At 47.3% G+C, this 20,747-nt stretch overlaps 1 protein-coding gene across 1 annotated transcript in view; it reads right to left on the bottom strand.

Annotated features, from left to right (window-relative positions):
* The window catches only part of LOC110502472 (potassium voltage-gated channel subfamily D member 2-like), a 123,503-nt gene that overhangs the window by 9,379 nt on the left and 93,377 nt on the right, over positions 1-20,747 (bottom strand). Inside the window, exons 3-4 of the mRNA XM_036960035.1 lie at positions 17,626-17,788; positions 14,980-15,075 (exon numbers count right to left, since the gene is read on the bottom strand). Coding sequence (XP_036815930.1) covers positions 14,980-15,075; positions 17,626-17,788 — 259 coding nt within the window. The remainder of the gene's footprint in view (positions 1-14,979; positions 15,076-17,625; positions 17,789-20,747) is intronic.

Genomic DNA, 20,747 nt, shown 5'->3' with positions numbered 1-20,747 from the left:
CTTGATTTAGTATTTTTTATTCTATGGCTGTGTGCTCGATTTTATACACCTGTCAGCAACGGGTGTGGCTGAAATATCTGTTTCCACTGATTTGAAGGGTTGCCCACATACCTTTGTCCACATACCCCAGAAAACACTTCTACTCCGGCTGCTCTCTCTTCATCTGACTATGTGAACTCTCATATTCCGAGAGCATCTGGTCGTTGCGGTGGTGTCAGAGATACTTATTTCTAATGAATTTATATTTTCTATTTTTCCCCCACTCTCACCTTTCCAGCTCCTCTTTCGAATGTAACTTGTCCACTTGTTCACTCAAGCTTAACATCTATCGGCCACCAGGTGACCTTGGAGAGTTCCTCAATGAGTATGACACCTTGATAAGCTAATTTCCCTACGTATCGTACTGGGTGCTGTCAATCACATTTTTTTCTCCCTCTCTCCCTACCCACTCAGCCCCTAACCAGATGGTATTTTAATCGTCGCTCTCTTTCCCACTAATCTCTCCTCTTCTATCCTATCATCTCTCCCTTCTACTAAATCCTTCACCCTGCTGTCTCCTGACTCTCTCTCTCTCTCCTGCCTCTTCGACCCTACTCTCGTCTCCTTTTGATTTTCACTGTCCACTTTCCTCCCAACCGGCTCGATCCTCCCCTCCTGCTCTGTGGCTGAGTGACTCACTGCGTGGCTCACAGAATAGAGCTGTGGGCAGCTGAGCAAAAATGGAGGAAAACCAAACTTCCTTCCATCCTTCCATTACCTCCTCTCTACTTGTTCTTCTGTATCCACTGCTAAAGCCGCTTCCTGTCACTCTAATTCCACGCCTCTGCCTCCAAACCTGGGAAACTCTTTTCCACCTTCTCCCTCCTATATCACTCCACCTCCCCCTCCCTCCTATTTCACTCCACCTCCTCTCTCTCTGCAGACGACTTTGTCAACCACTTTCTTTGACGTCATCCACTCCTCATTCACACAGCCTACTGAGTCCACTGGTCCCACTCACACAGAACTACCCTACGCCTTGACCTCTTTCTACCTTCTCTCTCCAGATGAAATCCTGCGACTAGTGATGTCCAGCCGCCTGACCACCTGCCCACTTGACCCCATCCCCTTTTCTCTGGAGACCTTCTCCCATTCCTCACTTCCCTCACTTACTCATCCCTGACCACTGGCTGCGTCCCCACTGACTTCAAGATGTCCAGAGTCACTCCCCTCCACAAGAAACCAACCCTCGATCCCTTTGATGTCAAAAACTACAGACTGGTATCCCTTCTTTCTGTTCTTTCCAAAACACTTGAGCGTGCTGTTTCTGAGCAACTCTCTTTTTTTTTTATCTCTCTCAGAATGACCTTCTTGACCCTGAACAGTCAGGCTTCAAGACAGGTCACTCAACTGAGACTGCTCTCCACTTTGTCACGGAGGCTCTCCGCTCTGCCAATGCTGACTCTCTCTCCTCTGTTCTCATCCTCCTAGATCCATCTGCTGCCTTCAACATCCGTGAACCATCAGATCCTCTGCACACTCTTGGATTGCATCCTACCTGGCAGGCCGCTCCTACCAGGTGGCTTGGAGAGGATCTGTGTCTGCACCACGTGTTATCACTACTAGTGTCCCCCAGGGCTTGGTTCTAGCTCCTCTCATCTTTTCTCTATACACAAGTCACTTGGCTCTGTCATATCCTCCCATGGTCTCTCCTATCATTGCTATGCAGATGACACTCAACTTTTCTCCTTCCCCCCTTCTGACACCCAGGTGGCGACATGCATCTGTGCATTGCTGGCAGATATCTCAGCTTGGATTTCAGCCAACCACCTCAAGCTCAACCTCGACAAGATAGAGCTGCTCCTCCTCCAGGGGAAGGCCTACACGCTCCATGACCTCTCTATCACGGTTGACAACTACACAGTGTCCCCCTCCCAGAGTGAAAAGAACCTTGGCGTGACCCTGGACAACACCCTGTAATTCTCTGCAAATATAATAACAGTGTCTCGCTCCTGCAGGTTCATGTTCAACAACATCCGTAGAGTACGACCTTATCTCACACAGGAAAGAGTGCAGGTCCTAATCCAGGCACTCTTCATAACACATCTGAACTACTACAACTCTCTGTTGGCTCCCAACTTGTTAAACCCCAGCATTTTATCCAGAAAGCTGCAGCTCCCATGTCACCCCGGTGCTCCGTACACTCCATTGGCTCTCGGTGGAAGTGTAACAGTATAACTTTAGACCGTCCCCTCGCACATACCCGGGCTCGAACCAGGGACCCTCTGCACACATCAACAACAGTCACCCCACGAAGCATCGTTACCCATCGCTCCACAAATGCCACGGCCCTCGCAGAGCAAGGGGAACCACTACTTCAAGGTCTCAGAGCAAGTGACGTTACTGATTGAAACGCTATTTAGAGCGTACCACCGCTAACTAAGCTAGCCGTTTCACATCCGTTACCACCAGCACCGCTAACTAGCTAGCCGTTTCACATCCGTTACCACCAGCACCGCTAACTAGCTAGCCGTTTCACATCCGTTACCACCAGCACCGCTAACTAGCTAGCCGTTTCACATCCGTTACCACCAGCACCGCTAACTAGCTAGCCGTTTCACATCCGTTACCACCAGCACCGCTAACTAGCTAGCCGTTTCACATCCGTTACCACCAGCACCGCTAACTAGCTAGCCGTTTCACATCCGTTACCACCAGCACCGCTAACTAGCTAGCCGTTTCACATCCGTTACAGAAGCTCGGTTCCACTACAAGACAAAGGTGGTTGCGTACGGAGCAGCAAGGAGAACTGCCCCTCCCTACCTTCAGGCTCTGCTCAAAGCCTACATCCCAACCTCACTCCTTTCTGCCACCTCTGGTCTCTTGGTCGTCCCTAAAGTCCTTTTCTGTCCTGGCACCCCAATGGTGGAGCCAGCTTCCCCCTGATGTTAGGACACTGAGGAGGCTGCTGGGATGAGATTTAGGAGGACATGCTCATTGTAATGGCTAGAATGTAATAAATGAAAAGTACTCAAATGTGGTTTCCATATGTTTGATGTGTTTCGATACCTTTCCATTGATTCCATTCCAGCCAATTACAGTGAGCCTGTCCTCCTATAGCTCCTCCCACCAGCCGCCACTGCTAGGACAGCAGAGTCCCTGCCCATCTTCCCATCTTAATGCCTGAAACTCTACCTCTTCAAAGAGTATCTTAAATAAGACACCTCAGTCTTACCCCCCCCGCAATTAAAAAAAAAAAAAAAAAACTACCACTGACTTTGCTGATAGCCTCTTTTTTTTTTTTAACAGTATTTTTATTGGAATTTTACAATTTTCACCCATATTAAGAGATACAACAACAGAGACAAAGCACACATAAAGCTTCTCACACCCCATCACCATCATTGCGTCTCTCAATACATACATTTTAAACAAACTTACAAACAGAAATTAAACAAAAAAGCTCAGTTTAAACCAAGAGGTTCGGGCTGATAGCCTATTTAATGTAATGTAATCTAGTTACTGCAACTGTTGTCTCACCTCGCTACTGTATCTTAAGATGAATGCACTAATGTAAGTCCCTCTAGATAAGAGAGTCTGCTAAATGACTAAAATGAAATACTATATTTTTCAGGAAGATGTTCCCTCCCATTTTCTGTAGTTCACTCCCATTCATCAATCTGAAACAATTGAGTGGGTGTAAAGGTCAGCTCCACCTATCATATTGCTTTTTTATATATCCAGTCCAATTAGATCTTCGAAGGGGAGTAAACGAGGACGGGGGGGAGGGAACAGCTCCACCCTTCTCCTGGAGTTGGAAGTTGCGCATTCCGTGATGGATTTAACAATGGTGGGAAAGTCCCTTCAGCCAATGCTTACACTTGTTCTGTGGGAGAAGTGTGGAGAATCGGCAAGCTACCAAGCTCTCTCTTGCTCTCGCGCTCTCAATTCAAGGGGCTTTATTGGCATGTGAAACATATGTTAACATTACCAAAGTAAGTGAAGTAGAGACTATACAAACGTGAAATAAACAATAAAAATGAACAGTGAACATTACACTCATAGAAGTTCCAAAAGATTACACGTCATATTATGTATCTATACAGTGTTGTAACGATGTGCAAATAGTTAAAGTACAAAAGGGAATATAAATAAACATAAATATAGTATAGTTCACTCGTTGCCATTGTGGCAACAGGTCACAAATCTTGTTGCTGTGACGGCACACTGTGGTATTTCACCCAGTAGATATGTGAGTTTATCAAAATTTGATTTGTTTTCTAATTCTTTGTGGGTCTGTGTAATCTGAGGGAAATATGTCTCTCTAATATGGTCATACATTTGGCAGGAGGTTAGGAAGTGCAGCTCAGTTTCCACCTCATTTTGTGGGCAGTGTGCACATAGCCTGTCTTCTCTTGAGAGCCAGGTCTGTCTACGGCAGCCTTTCCAATGTACATAGTCAAAGCTTTCCTTAATTTGGGGTCAGTCACAGTGGTCAGGTATTCTGCCACTGTGTACTCTCTGTTTAGGGCCAAATAGCATTTGAGTTTGCTCAGTTTTTTTGTTAATTCTTTCCAATGTGTCAAGTAATTATCTTTTTGTTTTCTCATAATTTGATTGGGTCTAATTGTGTTGCTGTCCTGAGGCTCTGTGGGGTGTGTTTGTGAACAGAGCCCCAGGACCAGCTTGCTTAGTTAGGGGATTCTTCTCCAGGTTCATCTCTCTGTGGGTGATGGCTTTGTTATGGAAGGTTTGGGAATCGCTTCCTTTTAGGTGGTTGTAGAATTTGGTGGTTGTGGATTTGGTGGTTGGTGGTTGTGGATTTTGATCATTAGAAGGTATCGGCCTAATTCTGCTCTGCATGCATTATTTGGTGTTTTATGTTGTACACTGAGGATAATTTTTGCTAAATTCTGCATGCAGTCTCAATTTGGTGTTTGTCCCATTTTGTGAAGTCTTGGTTGGTGAGCGGACCCCAGACCTCACAACCATAATGGACAATGGGCTCTATAACTGATTCAAGTATTTTTAGCCAGTCTAATTGGTATGTCAAATTTTATGTTCATTTTGATGGCATAGAATGCCCGTCTTGCCTTGTCTCAGATTGTTCACAGCTTTGTGGAAGTTACCTGTGGCGCTGATGTTTAAGCCAAGGTATGTATAGTTTTTGTGTGTTCTAGGGCAACGGTGTCTAGATAGAATTTGTATTTGTGGTCCTGGCGACTGAACCTTTTTTGGAACACCATTATTTTTGTCTTACTGAGATTTACTGTCAGGGCCCAGGTCTGGCAGAATCTGTGCAGAAGATCTAGGTGCTGCTGTAAGTCCTCCTTGGTTGGTGACAGAAGCACCAGATCATCAGCAAACAGTAGACATTTCACTTCAAATTGAAATGAAATCAAAGTTAATTTGTCAAGTGCGCCGAATACAGCAGGTGTAGGTAGACCTTAGAGTGAAATGCTGAATACAGCAGGTGTAGGTAGACCTTAGAGTGAAATGCTGAATACAGCAGGTGTAGGTAGATCTTAGAGTGAAATGCTTACTTACAGGCTCAATAGTGCCAAAAAGGTATTAGGTGAACAATAGGTAAGTAAAGAAATAAAACAACAGTAAAAAGACAGTTGAAAATAACAGTAGCGAGGCTATATACAGTAGAGAGGCTATATACAGTAGAGAGGCTATATACAGTAGAGAGGCTATATACAGTATAGAGGCTATATACAGTAGAGAGGCTATATACAGTAGAGAGGCTATATAGAGTAGCAAGGTTATATACAGTAGCAAGGCTATATTAGTCAGGCTGGCTGAGGTAGTATTAATATTATTATTATTAATATTAGTATTATTATATGATGAACAGAGAGGAGCAGTAGCATAAAAGAGGGGGTGGCGGGACACAATGCAGATCGCCTGGTTAGCCAATGTGCAGGGGCACTGGTTGGTCGGGCCAATTGAGGTAGTATGTACATGACTGTATAGTGACTATGCATCTATGATAAACAGAGAGTAGCAGCAGCGTAAAAAGAGGGCTGGGGGGTGGCACACAATGCAGATAGTCTGGTTAGCCATTTGATTACCTGTTCAGGAGTCTTATGGCTTGGGGGTAAAAACTGTTGAGAAGCCTTTTTGTCCTAGACTTGGCACTCTGGTACCGCTTGCCATGCGGTAGCAGAGAGAACAGTCTATGACTGGGGTGGCTGGGGTCTTTGACTGGATGGCAGGCAGCTTAGCCCCAGTGATGTACTGTGCCGTACACACTACCCTCTGGAGTGCCTTGCGGTCGGAGGCCGAGCAATTGCCGTACCAGGCAGTGATGCAACCGGTAAGGATGCTCTCGATGTTGCAAATGTAGAACCTTTTGAGGATCTCAGGACCCATGCCAAATCTTTTTAGTTTCCTGAGGGGGAATAGGCAATGTCGTGCCCTGATGTGGAACTTGATGTGGAACCAAGGAACTTGAAGCTCTCAACCTGCTCCACTACAGCCCCGTCGATGAGAATGGGGGCGTGATTGGTGCTCCTTTTCCTGTAGTCCTCAATCATCTCCTTAGTCTTGGTTACGTTGAGGTATCGGTTGTTATTCTGGCACCACCCGGCCAGGTCTCTGACCTCCTCCCTATAGGCTGTCTCGTCGTTGTCGGTGATCAGGCCTAGGGTACTATGGTGTTGAACGCTGAGCTGTAGTCAATGAACAGCATTCTCACATAGGTGTTCCTTTTGTCCAGGTGGGAAAGGGCAGTGTGGAGTGTAATAGAGATTGCATCATCTGTGGATCTGTTTGAGCGGTATGCAAATTGGAGTGGGTCTAGGGTTTCTGGGATAATGGTGTTGATGTGAGCCATTACCAGCCTTTCAAAGCACTTTGTGGCTACGGACGTGAGTGCTACGGGTCTGTAGTCATTTAGGCAGGTTGCCTTTATGTTCTTGGGCACAGGGACTATGGTGGTCTGCTTGAAACATGTTGGTATTACAGACTCAATCAGGGACATGTTGAAAATGTCAGTGAAAACACCTGCCAGTTGGTCAGCACATGCCCGGAGCACACGTCCTGGTAATCCGTCTGGCCCCGCGGCCTTGTGAATGTTGACCTGTTTAAAGGTCTTACTCACGTCGGCTACGAAGTGTTACGGTGCGTGAATGAGGACCCAAAAGCGAATCAACTTAAACAGAGCTTCTTTAATTACCAAACATAGGTAGGCTCAGATGGACCGGCAGATTCCGACAGGACAGGACAAGGTTACAGCAAACATGACGACAGTCTGGTTCAGGCATGAATGACACAAACAAACAAGAATCCGACAAGGACAGGAGCAGAAACAGAGAGAGATATAGGGACCTAATCAGAGGGACAAAAGGGAACAGGTGGGGAACGGGGTGAATGGGTAGTTAGAGGAGACAAGGGACAGCTGGGGGAAAGCGGGGGAGAAAAGGTAACCTAACACGACCAGCAGAGGGAGACAGGGTGAAGGGAAAGGACAGAGACAAGACAACATGACAGTACCCCCCCACTCACCGAGCGCCTCCTGGCGCACTCGAGGAGGAAACCTGGCGGCCACGGAGGAAATCATCAATCAGCGCACGGTCCAGCACGTCCCGAGAGGGAACCCAACTCCTCTCCTCAGGACCGTACCCCTCCCAGTCAACTAGGTACTGATGACCACGGCCCCGAGGACGCATGTCCAAGATCTTACGGACCCTGTAGATAGGTGCGCCCTCGACAAGGATGGGGGGGGGGGGGGGGGAAGACGAGCGGGGGCGCGAAGAACGGGCTTAACACAGGAGACATGGAAGACAGGGTGGACGCGACGAAGATATCGCGGAAGAAGAAGTCGCACTGCGACAGGATTAATGACCTGAGAGATACGGAATGGACCAATGAACCGCGGGGTCAACTTGCGAGAAGCCGTCTTAAGGGGAAGGTTCTGAGTGGAGAGCCAAACTCTCTGACCGCGACAATACCTAGGGCTCTTAGTTCTACGCTTATTAGCAGCTCTCACAGTCTGCGCCCTATAACGGCAAAGTGCAGACCTGACCCTCTTCCAGGTGCGCTCGCAACGTTGGACAAAAGCCTGAGCGGAGGGGACGCTGGACTCGGCGAACTGAGATGAGAACAACGGAGGCTGGTACCCGAGGCTACTCTGAAAAGGAGATAGCCCGGTCGCAGACGAAGGAAGCGAGTTGTGGGCGTATTCTGCCCAGGGGAGCTGTTCTGACCAAGACGCAGGGTTGCGAAAAGAAAGACTGCGTAAGATGCGACCAATAGTCTGATTGGCCCGTTCTGCTTGACCGTTAGACTGGGGGTGAAAGCCGGAAGAGAGACTGACGGAAGCCCCAATCAAACGGCAAAACTCCCTCCAAAATTGAGACGTGAATTGCGGACCTCTGTCCGAAACGACGTCTGACGGAAGGCCATGAATTCTGAAAACATTCTCGATGATGATTTGTGCCGTCTCTTTAGCAGAAGGAAGCTTAGCAAGGGGAATGAAATGAGCCGCCTTAGAGAACCTATCGACAACCGTAAGAATAACAGTCTTCCCCGCTGACGAAGGCAGTCCGGTGACAAAATCTAAGGCGATGTGAGACCACGGTCGAGAGGGAATAGGAAGCGGCCTGAGACGGCCGGCAGGAGGAGAGTTACCGGACTTAGTCTGCGCGCAGACCGAACAAGCAGCCACGAAACGACGCGTGTCATGCTCCCGGGTGGGCCACCAGAAACGCTGGCGAATGGAAGCAAGCGTACCCCGAACGCCAGGGTGGCCGGCTAACTTGGCAGAGTGAGCCCACTGAAGAACGGCCAGACGAGTAGGAACGGGAACGAAAAGAAGGTTCCTAGGACAAGCGCGCGGCGACGGAGTTTGAGTGAGTGCTTGCTTTACCTGCCTCTCAATTCCCCAGACAGTCAACCCGACAACACGCCCCTCAGGGAGAATCCCCTCGGGGTCAGTGGAGGCTACTGAAGAACTGAAGAGACGAGACAAAGCATCAGGCTTGGTGTTCTTAGAGCCCGGACGATAAGAAATCACGAACTCGAAACGAGCGAAAAACAGCGCCCAACGCGCCTGACGCGCATTAAGTCGTTTGGCAGAACGGATGTACTCAAGGTTCCTATGGTCAGTCCAAACGACAAAAGGAACGGTCGCCCCCTCCAACCACTGTCGCCATTCGCCTAGGGCTAACCGGATGGCGAGCAGTTCGCGGTTACCCACATCATAGTTACGTTCCGACGGCGACAGGCGATGAGAAAAATACGCGCATGGGTGGACCTTGTCGTCAGAGAGGGAGCGCTGAGAAAGGATGGCTCCCACTCCCACCTCTGACGCGTCAACCTCGACAACGAACTGTCTAGAGACGTCAGGTGTAACAAGGATAGGAGCGGATGTAAAACGATTCTTGAGGAGATCAAAAGCTCCCTGGGCGGAAACGGACCACTTAAAGCACGTCTTGACAGAAGTAAGGGCTGTGAGAGGAGCTGCCACCTGACCGAAATTACGGATGAAACGACGATAGAAGTTCGCGAAGCCGAGAAAGCGCTGCAGCTCGACGCGTGACTTAGGGACGGGCCAATCAATGACAGCTTGGACCTTAGCGGGATCCATCTTAATGCCTTCAGCGGAAATAACAGAACCGAGAAATGTGACGGAGGAGGCATGAAAAGTGCACTTCTCAGCCTTCACAAAAAGACAATTCTCTAAAAGGCGCTGGAGGACACGTCGAACGTGCTGAACATGAATCTGGAGTGACGGTGAAAAAATCAGGATATCGTCAAGGTAAACGAAAACAAAGATGTTCAGCATGTCTCTCAGGACATCATTGACTAATGCCTGAAAGACAGCTGGAGCGTTAGCGAGGCCGAAAGGAAGAACCCGGTATTCAAAGTGCCCTAACGGAGTGTTAAACGCCGTCTTCCACTCGTCCCCCTCCCTGATGCGCACGAGATGGTAAGCGTTACGAAGGTCCAACTTAGTGAAAAACCTGGCTCCCTGCAGGATCTCGAAGGCTGAAGACATAAGAGGAAGCGGATAACGATTCTTCACTGTTATGTCATTCAGCCCTCGATAATCTATGCAGGGGCGCAGAGACCCGTCCTTCTTCTTGACAAAAAAAAACCCCGCTCCGGCGGGAGAGGAGGAGGGGACTATGGTACCGGCGTCAAGAGCTACAGACAAATAATCTTCGAGAGCCTTACGTTCGGGAGCCGACAGAGAGTATAGTCTACCCCGGGGGGGGGTGGTTCCCGGAAGGAGATCAATACTACAATCATACGACCGGTGTGGAGGAAGAGAGGTGGCCCTGGACCGACTGAACACCGTGCGCAGATCGTGATATTCCTCCGGCACCCCTGTCAAATCACCAGGCTCCTCCTGTGAAGAAGAGACAGAGGAAACAGGAGGGATAGCAGACATTAAACATTTCACATGACAAGAGACGTTCCAGGAGAGGATAGAATTACTAGACCAATTAATGGAAGGATTATGACAAACTAGCCAGGGATGGCCCAAAACAACAGGTGTAAAAGGTGAACGAAAAATTAAAAAAGAAATGGTTTCACTATGATTACCAGAAACAGTGAGGGTTAAAGGTAGCGTCTCACGCTGAATCCTGGGGAGAGGACTACCATCCAGGGCGAACAAGGCCGTGGGCTCCTTTAACTGTCTGAGAGGAATGTCATGTTCCCGAGCCCAGGTCTCGTCCATAAAACAGCCTTCCGCCCCAGAGTCTATTAAGGCACTGCAGGAAGCTGACGAACCGGTCCAGCGTAGATGGACCGACAAGGTAGTGCAGGATCTTGAAGGAGAGACAGGAGTAGTAGCGCTCACCAGTAGCCCTCCGCTTACTGACGAGCTCTGGCCTTTTACTGGACATGAAGTGACAAAATGACCAGCGGAACCGCAATAGAGACAGAGGCGGTTGGTGATTCTCCGTTCCCTCTCCTCAGTCGAGATGCGGATACCTCCCAGCTGCATGGGCTCAGCACCCGAGCCGGCAGAGGAAGATGGTAGTGATGCGGAGAGGGAGGCGACGGAGAGCGCGAGCTCCTTTCCACGAGCTCGGTGACGAAGATCAACCCGTCGCTCAATGCGAATAGCGAGTTCAATCAAGGAATCCACGCTGGAAGGAACCTCCCGGGAGAGAATCTCATCCTTTACCTCTGCGCGGAAACCCTCCAGAAGACGAGCGAGCAAGGCCGGCTCGTTCCAGCCACTGGAGACAGCAAGAGTGCGAAACTCAATAGAGTAGTCTGTTATGGATCGATTGCCTTGACATAGGGAAGACAGGGCCCTGGAAGCCTCCTCCCCAAAAACAGATCGATCAAAAACCCGTATCATCTCCTCCTTAAAGTCTTGATACTGGTTAGTACACTCAGCCCTTGCCTCCCAGATTGCCGTGCCCCACTCACGAGCCCGTCCAATAAGGAGAGATATGACGTAGGCGACACGAGCAGTGCTCCTGGAGTAAGTGTTGGGCTGGAGAGAAAACACAATATCACACTGGGTGAGGAACGAGCGGCATTCAGTGGGCTCCCCAGAGTAACACGGCGGGTTATTGATTCTGGGCTCCGGAGATTCGAAAGCCCTGGAAGTGGCCGGTGGATCGAGGCGGAGATGGTGAACCTGTTCTGTGAGGTTGGAGACTTGGGTGGCCAGGGTCTCAACGGCATGTCGAGCAGCAGACAATTCCTGCTTGTGTCTGCCTAGCATCGCTCCCTGGATCTCGACGGCTGAGTGGAGAGGATCCGAAGTCGCTGGGTCCATTCTTGGTCGGATTCTTCTGTTACGGTGCGTGAATGAGGACCCAAAAGCGAATCAACTTAAACAGAGCTTCTTTAATTACCAAACATAGGTAGGCTCAGATGGACCGGCAGATTCCGACAGGACAGGACAAGGTTACAGCAAACATGACGACAGTCTGGTTCAGGCATGAATGACACAAACAAACAAGAATCCGACAAGGACAGGAGCAGAAACAGAGAGAGATATAGGGACCTAATCAGAGGGACAAAAGGGAACAGGTGGGGAACGGGGTGAATGGGTAGTTAGAGGAGACAAGGGACAGCTGGGGGAAAGCGGGGGAGAAAAGGTAACCTAACACGACCAGCAGAGGGAGACAGGGTGAAGGGAAAGGACAGAGACAAGACAACATGACACGAAGAGCGTGATCACACAGTAGTCCGGCGCAGCTGATGGTCTCATGCATGCCTCAGTGTTGCTTGCCTCGAAGCGAGCATAGAAGTTATTTAGCTCGTCTGGTAGGCTCGTGTCACTGCGCAGCTCGCGGCTGTGCTCCCCTTTGTAGACTGTAATAGTTTGCAAGCCCTGCCACATGAGACGAGCGTCGGAGTCGGAGCCGGTGTAGTATGATTCAATCTTAGCCCTGTATTGACGCTTTGCTTGTTTGATGGTTCGTCGCAGGGCATAGAGGGATTTCTTGTAAGCTTCCGGGTTAGAGTCCCGCACCTTGAAAGAGGCAGCTCTATCATTTAGCTCAGTGCGAGTGTTGCCTGTAATTCATGGCTTCTGGTTGGGGTATGTACGTGCAGTCACTGTGGGGACGACGTCCTCAATGCACTTATTGATGAAGCCAGTGACTGATGTGGAGTACTCCTCAATGTCATCGGAAGAATCCCGGAACATGTTCCAGTCTGTGATAGCAAAGCAGTCCTGTAGTTTAGCATCTGCTTCCTCTGACCACTTTTTTTTATTGATCTGGTCACTGGTGCTTCCTGCTTTAATTTTTGCTTGTAAGCAGGAATCAGGAGTATAGAATTGTGGTCAGATTTACAAAATGGAGGGTGAGCGAGAGCTTTGTACGCATCTCTGTGTGTGGAGTAAAGGTGGTCTAGAATTTGTTTTATCTCTGGTTACACATTTAACATGTGAAATTTGGTAGAAATTTGGTAGAACTGATTAAAGTTTCCCTGCATTAAAGTCTCCGGCCACTAGGAGCACCGCCTCTGGGTGAGCGGTTTCCTGTTTGCTTATTTCCTTATACAGCTGACTGAGTGCAGTCTTAGTGCCATCATCTGTCGGTGGTGTTAAAATAACAGCCATGAAAAGTATAGCTGAAAACTCTCTAGGCAAGTAGTGTGGCCTGCAGTTTATCACAATATACTCTACTTCAGGCGAGCAAAATCTAGAGACATCCTTAGATTTCGTGCACCAGCTATTGTTCGTCTTACCGGTGTGCTGCTCTATCTTGCCTGTGCAGCGTATATCCCGCTAGCTGAATATCCATGTCGTCATTCAGCCACGATTCCGTGAAACATTGGATATTACAGTTTTTTATGTCCTGTTGGTAGGATATTCGTGATCGTACCTTGTATAATTTATTGCCCAATGATTGCAAGTTGGCTAGTAGTTTTGACGGTAACGGCAGCTTTCCCACTTGCCTTCTGCGGGTCCTGACGAGGCATCCGATTCTTTGTTCTTTGTACCTGCATCGCTTCCTCTTGCAAATAACAGGGATGTCGGCCCTGCTGGGTGTTTGGAGAATGTCCTGTGCGTCTTGCTCATTGTAGAAAAAATCTTTGTCTAATACGAGGTGAGTGATCGCTGTCCTGATATCCAGAAGCTCTTTTCTGTCGTACGATACGGTTGCAGAAACATTATGTACAAAATAAGTTAGAAATAACGCAGAAAAAATATAGCACAATTGGTTGGGGGCCTGTAAAACTGCTGCCATTTCTTCCGGCGCCATTTTGAATCAATTCTTGTAGGGTGAGGCCGGGTGCTGCAGGCTGTTCTAGAGCCCTCACCAATTCATTTATATATATGTTGAAGAGGGTGGGTCTTAAGCTGCATCCCTGTCTCACCCCACGGCCCTGTGGGAAGAAATGCGTGTGGTTTTTTGCCTATTTTAACCGCAGACTTGTTGTTTGTGTACATGGATTTCATAATGTTGTATGTTTTTTCCCCAACACCACTTTCCATCAATTTGTATACTAGACCCTCATGCCAAATTGAGTTGAAGGCTTTTGTTGAAATCAACAAAGCATGAGAAGACTTTGGCTTTGTTTTGGTTGTTTTGTTTTTCAATTAGGGTGTGCAGGGTGAATACGTGGTCTGTCGTACGATAATTTGGTCAAATGCCAATTTGACAATTGCTCAGTACATTGTTTTCACTGAGGAAATGTACGTCTGCTGTTAATGATAATGCAGAGGATTTTGTTGAAGCATAACCCACAGTAGTTATTCTCTGTCTCTGTCTCTCAATTCAATTTCAATTTAAGGGCTTTACTTTGCATGGGAAACATATGTTAACATTGCCAAAGCAAATGAAGTAGACAATAAACAATAAAATTAACAGTAAACATTACACCAACAAAAGTTCCATAGGAGTAAAAGCATTTCTCTCTCTCTCTCCTGCTTCCTGTTCATGTTTCTCCTCAGCCAACATACATAATACTGCACGCAGCACTAAGGGGTATGATGCAGGCATATACTCTACCATATAGAACGGCATGTAGGTGTGTGTGTGTGTGTGTGTGTGTCTGTGTATGCGTGTGTGCGTGTGTGTTGTGTGTGCTTGTTTATGGTAAAGGTTATGGTTAGGGGTTATGGTTATGTTTATGGTAAAGGTTATGTTTATGGTAAAGGTTATGGTTATGGTAAAGGTTATGGTAAAGGTTATGGTTAGGGGTTATGGTTATGGTAAAGGTTATGGTTAGAGGTTATGGTTAGGGGTTATGGTTAGGGGTTATGGTTATGTTTATGGTAAAGGTTATGGTAAAGGTTATGGTAAAGGTTATGGTTAGGGGTTATGGTTATGTTTATGGTAAAGGTTATGTTTATGGTAAAGGTTATGGTTATGGTAAAGGTTATGGTAAAGGTTATGGTTATGGTAAAGGTTATGGTTAGGGGTTATGGTTATGTTTATGGTAAAGGTTATGGTTATGGTAAAGGTTATGGTAAAGGTTATGGTTATGGTAAAGGTTATGGTTAGGGGTTATGGTTATGTTTATGGTAAAGGTTATGGTTAGGGGTTATGGTAAAGGTGTTCTTACTGTGGTCTTCTCCAGGCAGTGCAGAAGGTGATGATGATGGCTCTCAAAGGGAATGTTGGGTTTTCCCACTAGGAGCTGTCCTGCTTCCTTGGACGCCTTGGGGAGAGAACAAGACAGAGAATAGGAATTAGGGCTAAACATTGGGGTACACAGAGAGAAGAAGACAGAGAATAGGAATTAGGGCTAAACATTGGGGTACACAGAGAGAAGAAGACAGAGAATAAGAATTAGGGCTAAACATTGGGGTACACAGAGAGAAGAATACAGAGAATAGGAATTAGGGCTAAACATTGGGGTACACAGAGAGAAGAAGACAGAGAATAGGAATTAGGGCTAAACATTGGGGTACACAGAGAGAAGAATACAGAGAATAGGAATTAGGGCTAAACATTGGGGTACACAGAGAGGAGAAGACAGAGAATAGGAATTAGGGCTAAACATTGGGGTACACAGAGAGAAGAAGACAGAGAATAGGAATTAGGGCTAAACATTACTGAGGGACCAACTCTGAGCAGAGGAGTGTTAGGCATTGGCCAGCTGTAGAAAACCACACGCAGTGCTGAAATGAAGAAGCCTAGCCTGCAATGGTTCTTAGATGACCCTATGGAAGATACACTATATGACCAAAAGTATGAGGACACCTGCTCGTCAAACATCTCATTCCAAAATCATGGGCATTAATATGGAGTTGGTCCCCCTTCTGCTGTTATAACATCCTCCACTCCTCTAGGAAGGTTTTCCACTGGATGTTGGGACATGGTTGTGGGGACTTGCTTCCATTCAGCCTCAAGAGCATTAGTGAGGTTGGGCACTGATGTTGGCCGATTAGTCTTGGCTTGCAGTCGGCGTTCCAATTCATCCCAAAGGTGTTCGATGGGGTTGAGGTCAGGGCTCTGTGCAGGCCAGTCAAATTCTTCCACACCGATCTCGACAAACCATTTATGGTTGGACCTCGATTTGTGCACGGAGGCATTGTCATGCTGAAACAGGAAATGGACTTCCCCAAACTGTTGCCACAAAGTTGGAAGCACAGAATCATCTAGAATGTCATTGTATGCTGTAACTTTAAGATTTCCCTTCACTGGAACTAAGGGGCCTAACCTGAACAATGAAAACAGCCCTATACCATTATTTCTCCTCCACCAAACTTTACAGTTGCAATATAAATTTGGGCAGGTAGCGTTCTCCTGGCATCCGCCAAACTCAGATTTGTCCGTCGGACTGCCAGATGGTGAAGCGTGATTCATCACTCCAGACAACATATACTGAGTGATAAGCAGCCAGGTGTTCAGCTGAAAAAACATTTGTGACTCCTTCTATCTTTTCCCTACAAACCCTGTTGGACCCTCCAGGATGAAGTTTCCTCTAGGTACAGATCTAGGATCAGCTTTTTCACCCCAATCTTAAATATAACATATTAAAACTAACCGAAGTTCAGCATCTAGGGGAAACTTCACCCTACACCCTGTATGGCAGACAGTTGCACGACTTGGTTATGATGAGTCAATGTGAGTGATAGCTCCAATTCGCCAGCAGGGGGAGTAACAGAGTGGAGCGCTGGTCCTGATAGAGTTTGGAAAGTGCATGTCAATGCTGTAGCTGAGAAAGAGGTGATTGGTGCTGTCAAGACAGTCTACGACGAAGCCAACTATACTGAAGCACTGGATTGGGAGCAGCAAGGGCAACAGCCCCTGGTGTTACACCATAAGCAGTCCCCCTGGTGTTACGCCATAAGCAGTCCCCCTGATGTTACGCCATAAGCAGTCTCCCTGATGTTACGCCATAAGCAGTCCGCCTGATGTTACGCCATAAGCAGTCCCCTTGATGTTACGCCATAAGCAGTCCCCCTGATGTTACGCCATAAGCAGTCCTCCTGATGATAAGCCATAAGCAGTCCCCCTGGTGTTACGCCATAAGCAGTCCTCCTGATGATACGCCATAAGCAGTCCCCCTGGTGTTACGCAGCCCCCCGTGGTCACAACATGGCTCTGAGCTGAGAGACATGCAGCACTGGTCACGGGCCGATGATGAGCCCCACCAACCGGTCGGTTCTGTCACAGTACCTCTTTGAGAGAGTTGTGGATCAGGAAATGACCTTTGTAGCGTTTGTAGTGCATGTACGAGTTAGCGCCCCGGCTCTTCGATGCACGGTTTTTAGCGATCCGGGTTTTCTGTTTGAACGAAAGGTAACACTCCTCTGTTTAAGTCTACAAAAGGTTGTTTTTTTCTCTCTCTGTGCTGGTTAGCTCTCTGACACAGACAGAGAAATAACAGCTACAGACACAGATAGGAAACTGACAGACAGGAAAGAAGAGAGGTAGTGGGGATATAAGGAGGGAGGAAGAGAGGGAGGGACACACACACACAAACACACACGCAGGTACACACACACACACACACACACACACACGCAGGTACACACACACACACACACACACACAAACACACACACGCAGGTACACACACACACACACACACACACACACACACACACGCAGGTACACACACACACACACACACACAAACACACACACACACACACACACACACACGCAGGTACACACACACACACACACACACACACAAACACACACACGCAGGTACACACACACACACACACAAACACACACAGTACGGCCACTTTACCTTTTGAGCTCTTCGTTTTTCTGCCCGCTGGCTCTGGTGGTAAATGCGGCTGAAGTTGGACACGATGACGGGAACGGGCAGGGCGATGACCAGCACCCCGCTCAGAGAACAGATGGAACCAAACACCTTCCCCACGATGGTCTTGGGTACCATGTCACCGTATCTGCAAAACAGAGAGAACACTTCATGAGGATATTACAAACATAGACTTCTAGAATTGGGATACAGAGATGCAGTCGGAAAGGGCAAAGATATATCCTGATTTCACTAGGTCACACTAGAGGTCACGCTTTATACCTGCAAATCAGAGTGAATGAATGGTTCACAAGGTTACAGTACAGACTAAGGTGCTGAGCGCGTGGATCTAGCCATGTTGAGGTCATGAGTTCAATTCCCGCAGGGATTACAAGATACAGTCAAAATGTCATACTTCCTAAAAAAACGGCATACTGTATAATCTCTACTTGTTAGAAAACAGGAAGAATTGAACTACTTTGTTGAATTATTTAGTTTATTTCTCTAAATCATCTGATAACTGTTGTTGCTGTTTTAAAATACTGAAATATTTTATCACTAAAAATACTTTTGACAAACGTTCATGGAAATGTAATATGATCACATGATCACAGTCTCATCTCATGTGGGATAGAGACAATAAATAGAACTGAAGTTACTTAGTGGCCTACTTTCACTACCGTCTGTCTGTCTGCGTCCCTCTGCTACAGCTCCTCTTTGAAACCATTTTTCATGTATAATTACACACCTGCAACACTAAAGCTCTCTGTCTCACACACACACACACACTCGCAAGCGCAGGCACGCACGCACGCACGCACGCACACACACACACACACAAGCGCAGTCAGGCAGGCAGGAACGCACACACACACGATCACACAAGATGAGAGAGACTGAGTGCCCATCTCCCGTGACCTCCGTGAGACAAACAGCTTGTGTTAGATACATGAAACAGACTCAGGTTCAGAGAAAACAAAGTAAAGGCAGTGGGTGTTCCGATGTTCTCATGGCAACAACATTTAGACACAGAGATCATTTTAAAAGTCTGAGGGCCTTGAGGCTACAGTAGAAATGATTCCGAGATGTGTATTCAGCCCCACCCCTCCGTAGCTGGTGAGGGACTATCAGATGTGTATTCAGCCCCACCCCTCCGTAGCTGGTGAGGGACTATCAGATGTGTATTCAACCCCACCCCTCCGTAGCTGGTGAGGGACTATCAGATGTGTATTCAGCCCCACCCCTCCGTAGCTGGTGAGGGACTATCAGATGTGTATTCAGCCCCACCCCTCCGTAGCTGGTGAGGGACTATCAGATGTGTATTCAGCCCCACCCCTCCGTAGCTGGTGAGGGACTATCAGATGTGTATTCAGCCCCACCCCTCCGTAGCTGGTGAGGGACTATCAGATGTGTATTCAGCCCCACCCCTCCGTAGCTGGTGAGGGACTATCAGATGTGTATTCAGCCCCACCCCTCCGTAGCTGGTGAGGGACTATCAGATGTGTATTCAGCCCCACCCCTCCGTAGCTGGTGAGGGACTATCAGATGTGTATTCAGCCCCACCCCTCCGTAGCTGGTGAGGGACTATCAGATGTGTATTCAGCCCCACCCCTCCGTAGCTGGTGAGGGACTATCAGATGTGTATTCAGCCCCACCCCTCCGTAGCTGGTGAGGGACTATCAGATGTGTATTCAACCCCACCCCTCCGTAGCTGGTGAGGGACTATCAGATGTGTATTCAGCCCCACCCCTCCGTAGCTGGTGAGGGACTATCAGATGTGTATTCAGCCCCACCCCTCCGTAGCTGGTGAGGGACTATCAGATGTGTATTCAGCCCCACCCCTCCGTAGCTGGTGAGGGACTATCAGATGTGTATTCAACCCCACCCCTCCGTAGCTGGTGAGGGTCAGTTCCATTTCAATCAGTTCATTCTGGAGGTTAAAACGCACCCACTGGGCACAGACGTCAGTTAACGTCTAGCTTTGATTTGGGTTGTCAATTAACGCAAATCCAACGTGAAATCCCCCAAAAGCTATCAGCGTGTCATTGGATTTAAAAAATACAAAATACAAAAATTCCCTTAAATGTTTTAATTCAACATCATCAAAAATGTGTTTGTTGTTGTTGTTGAAATGACATGGAAACAAAGTTGATTCAACCAGTTTTTTTTTTTTTTTTTGCCCAGTGGATATCTATCTGCATAATCTCTCAAAATGGAATTGTTGGTTGTATGTTTTGTAGACTTTAGTTAAGTGGGAGAAATGATACACAACCTGGTGTAATGCATGCTGTTATGTGTTTTTCTAAGCATCCACATGCAGCGTGTTTTTCTGTTCTACACATTGCTCAAAATAAAATACCTTTGTGGTTCTTCCCTGAACTTTCTGTAGAGATACACTGAATATAGGGAACAATTTAACCCTTTGTGTAGAGATACACTGAATATAGGGAACAATTTAACCCTTTCTGTAGAGATACACTGAATATAGGGAACAATTTAACCCTTTCTGTAGAGATACACTGAATATAGGGAACAATTTAACCCTTTCTGTAGAGATACACTGAATATAGGGAACAATTTAACCCTTTCTGTAGAGATACACTGAATATAGGGAACAATTTAACCCTTTGTGTAGAGATACACTGAATATAGGGAACAATTTAACCCTTTCTGTAGAGATACACTGAATATAGGGAACAATTTAACCCTTTCTGTAGAGATACACTGAATATAGGGAACAATTTAACCCTTTTTGTAGAGATACACTGAATATAGGGAACAATTTAACCCTTTTTGGTTAAGTACAATTTATTCTTTCCACACTCATATGGCTATTTACACATGCAAGCACTCTCTAACTAATGCATGGATGGATGGGACTTTTGCCATGAATGTAGTTTTTTTTTGGTCAATCTTCTAACAGCCTCTCAAGTGCAACGTAGACCCAGCTACATATCTATAGTTGACACATGCGGTAAATTCAAAGCACAGACAGCGATTACATAGGGAATCAACTGACCTGCTAGAAAACCAACGGCATCCCTCCGCAACGAATCATTCATCTTTTAAAGAAAACTGTTTTACGTCGACTTACATCAAGTGATATT

This window comes from Oncorhynchus mykiss, chromosome 2 (genome assembly GCF_013265735.2).
Source record: "Oncorhynchus mykiss isolate Arlee chromosome 2, USDA_OmykA_1.1, whole genome shotgun sequence".
Classification (NCBI taxonomy): domain Eukaryota; kingdom Metazoa; phylum Chordata; class Actinopteri; order Salmoniformes; family Salmonidae; genus Oncorhynchus; species Oncorhynchus mykiss.
This window is presented reverse-complemented; position numbering and strand designations above follow the sequence as displayed.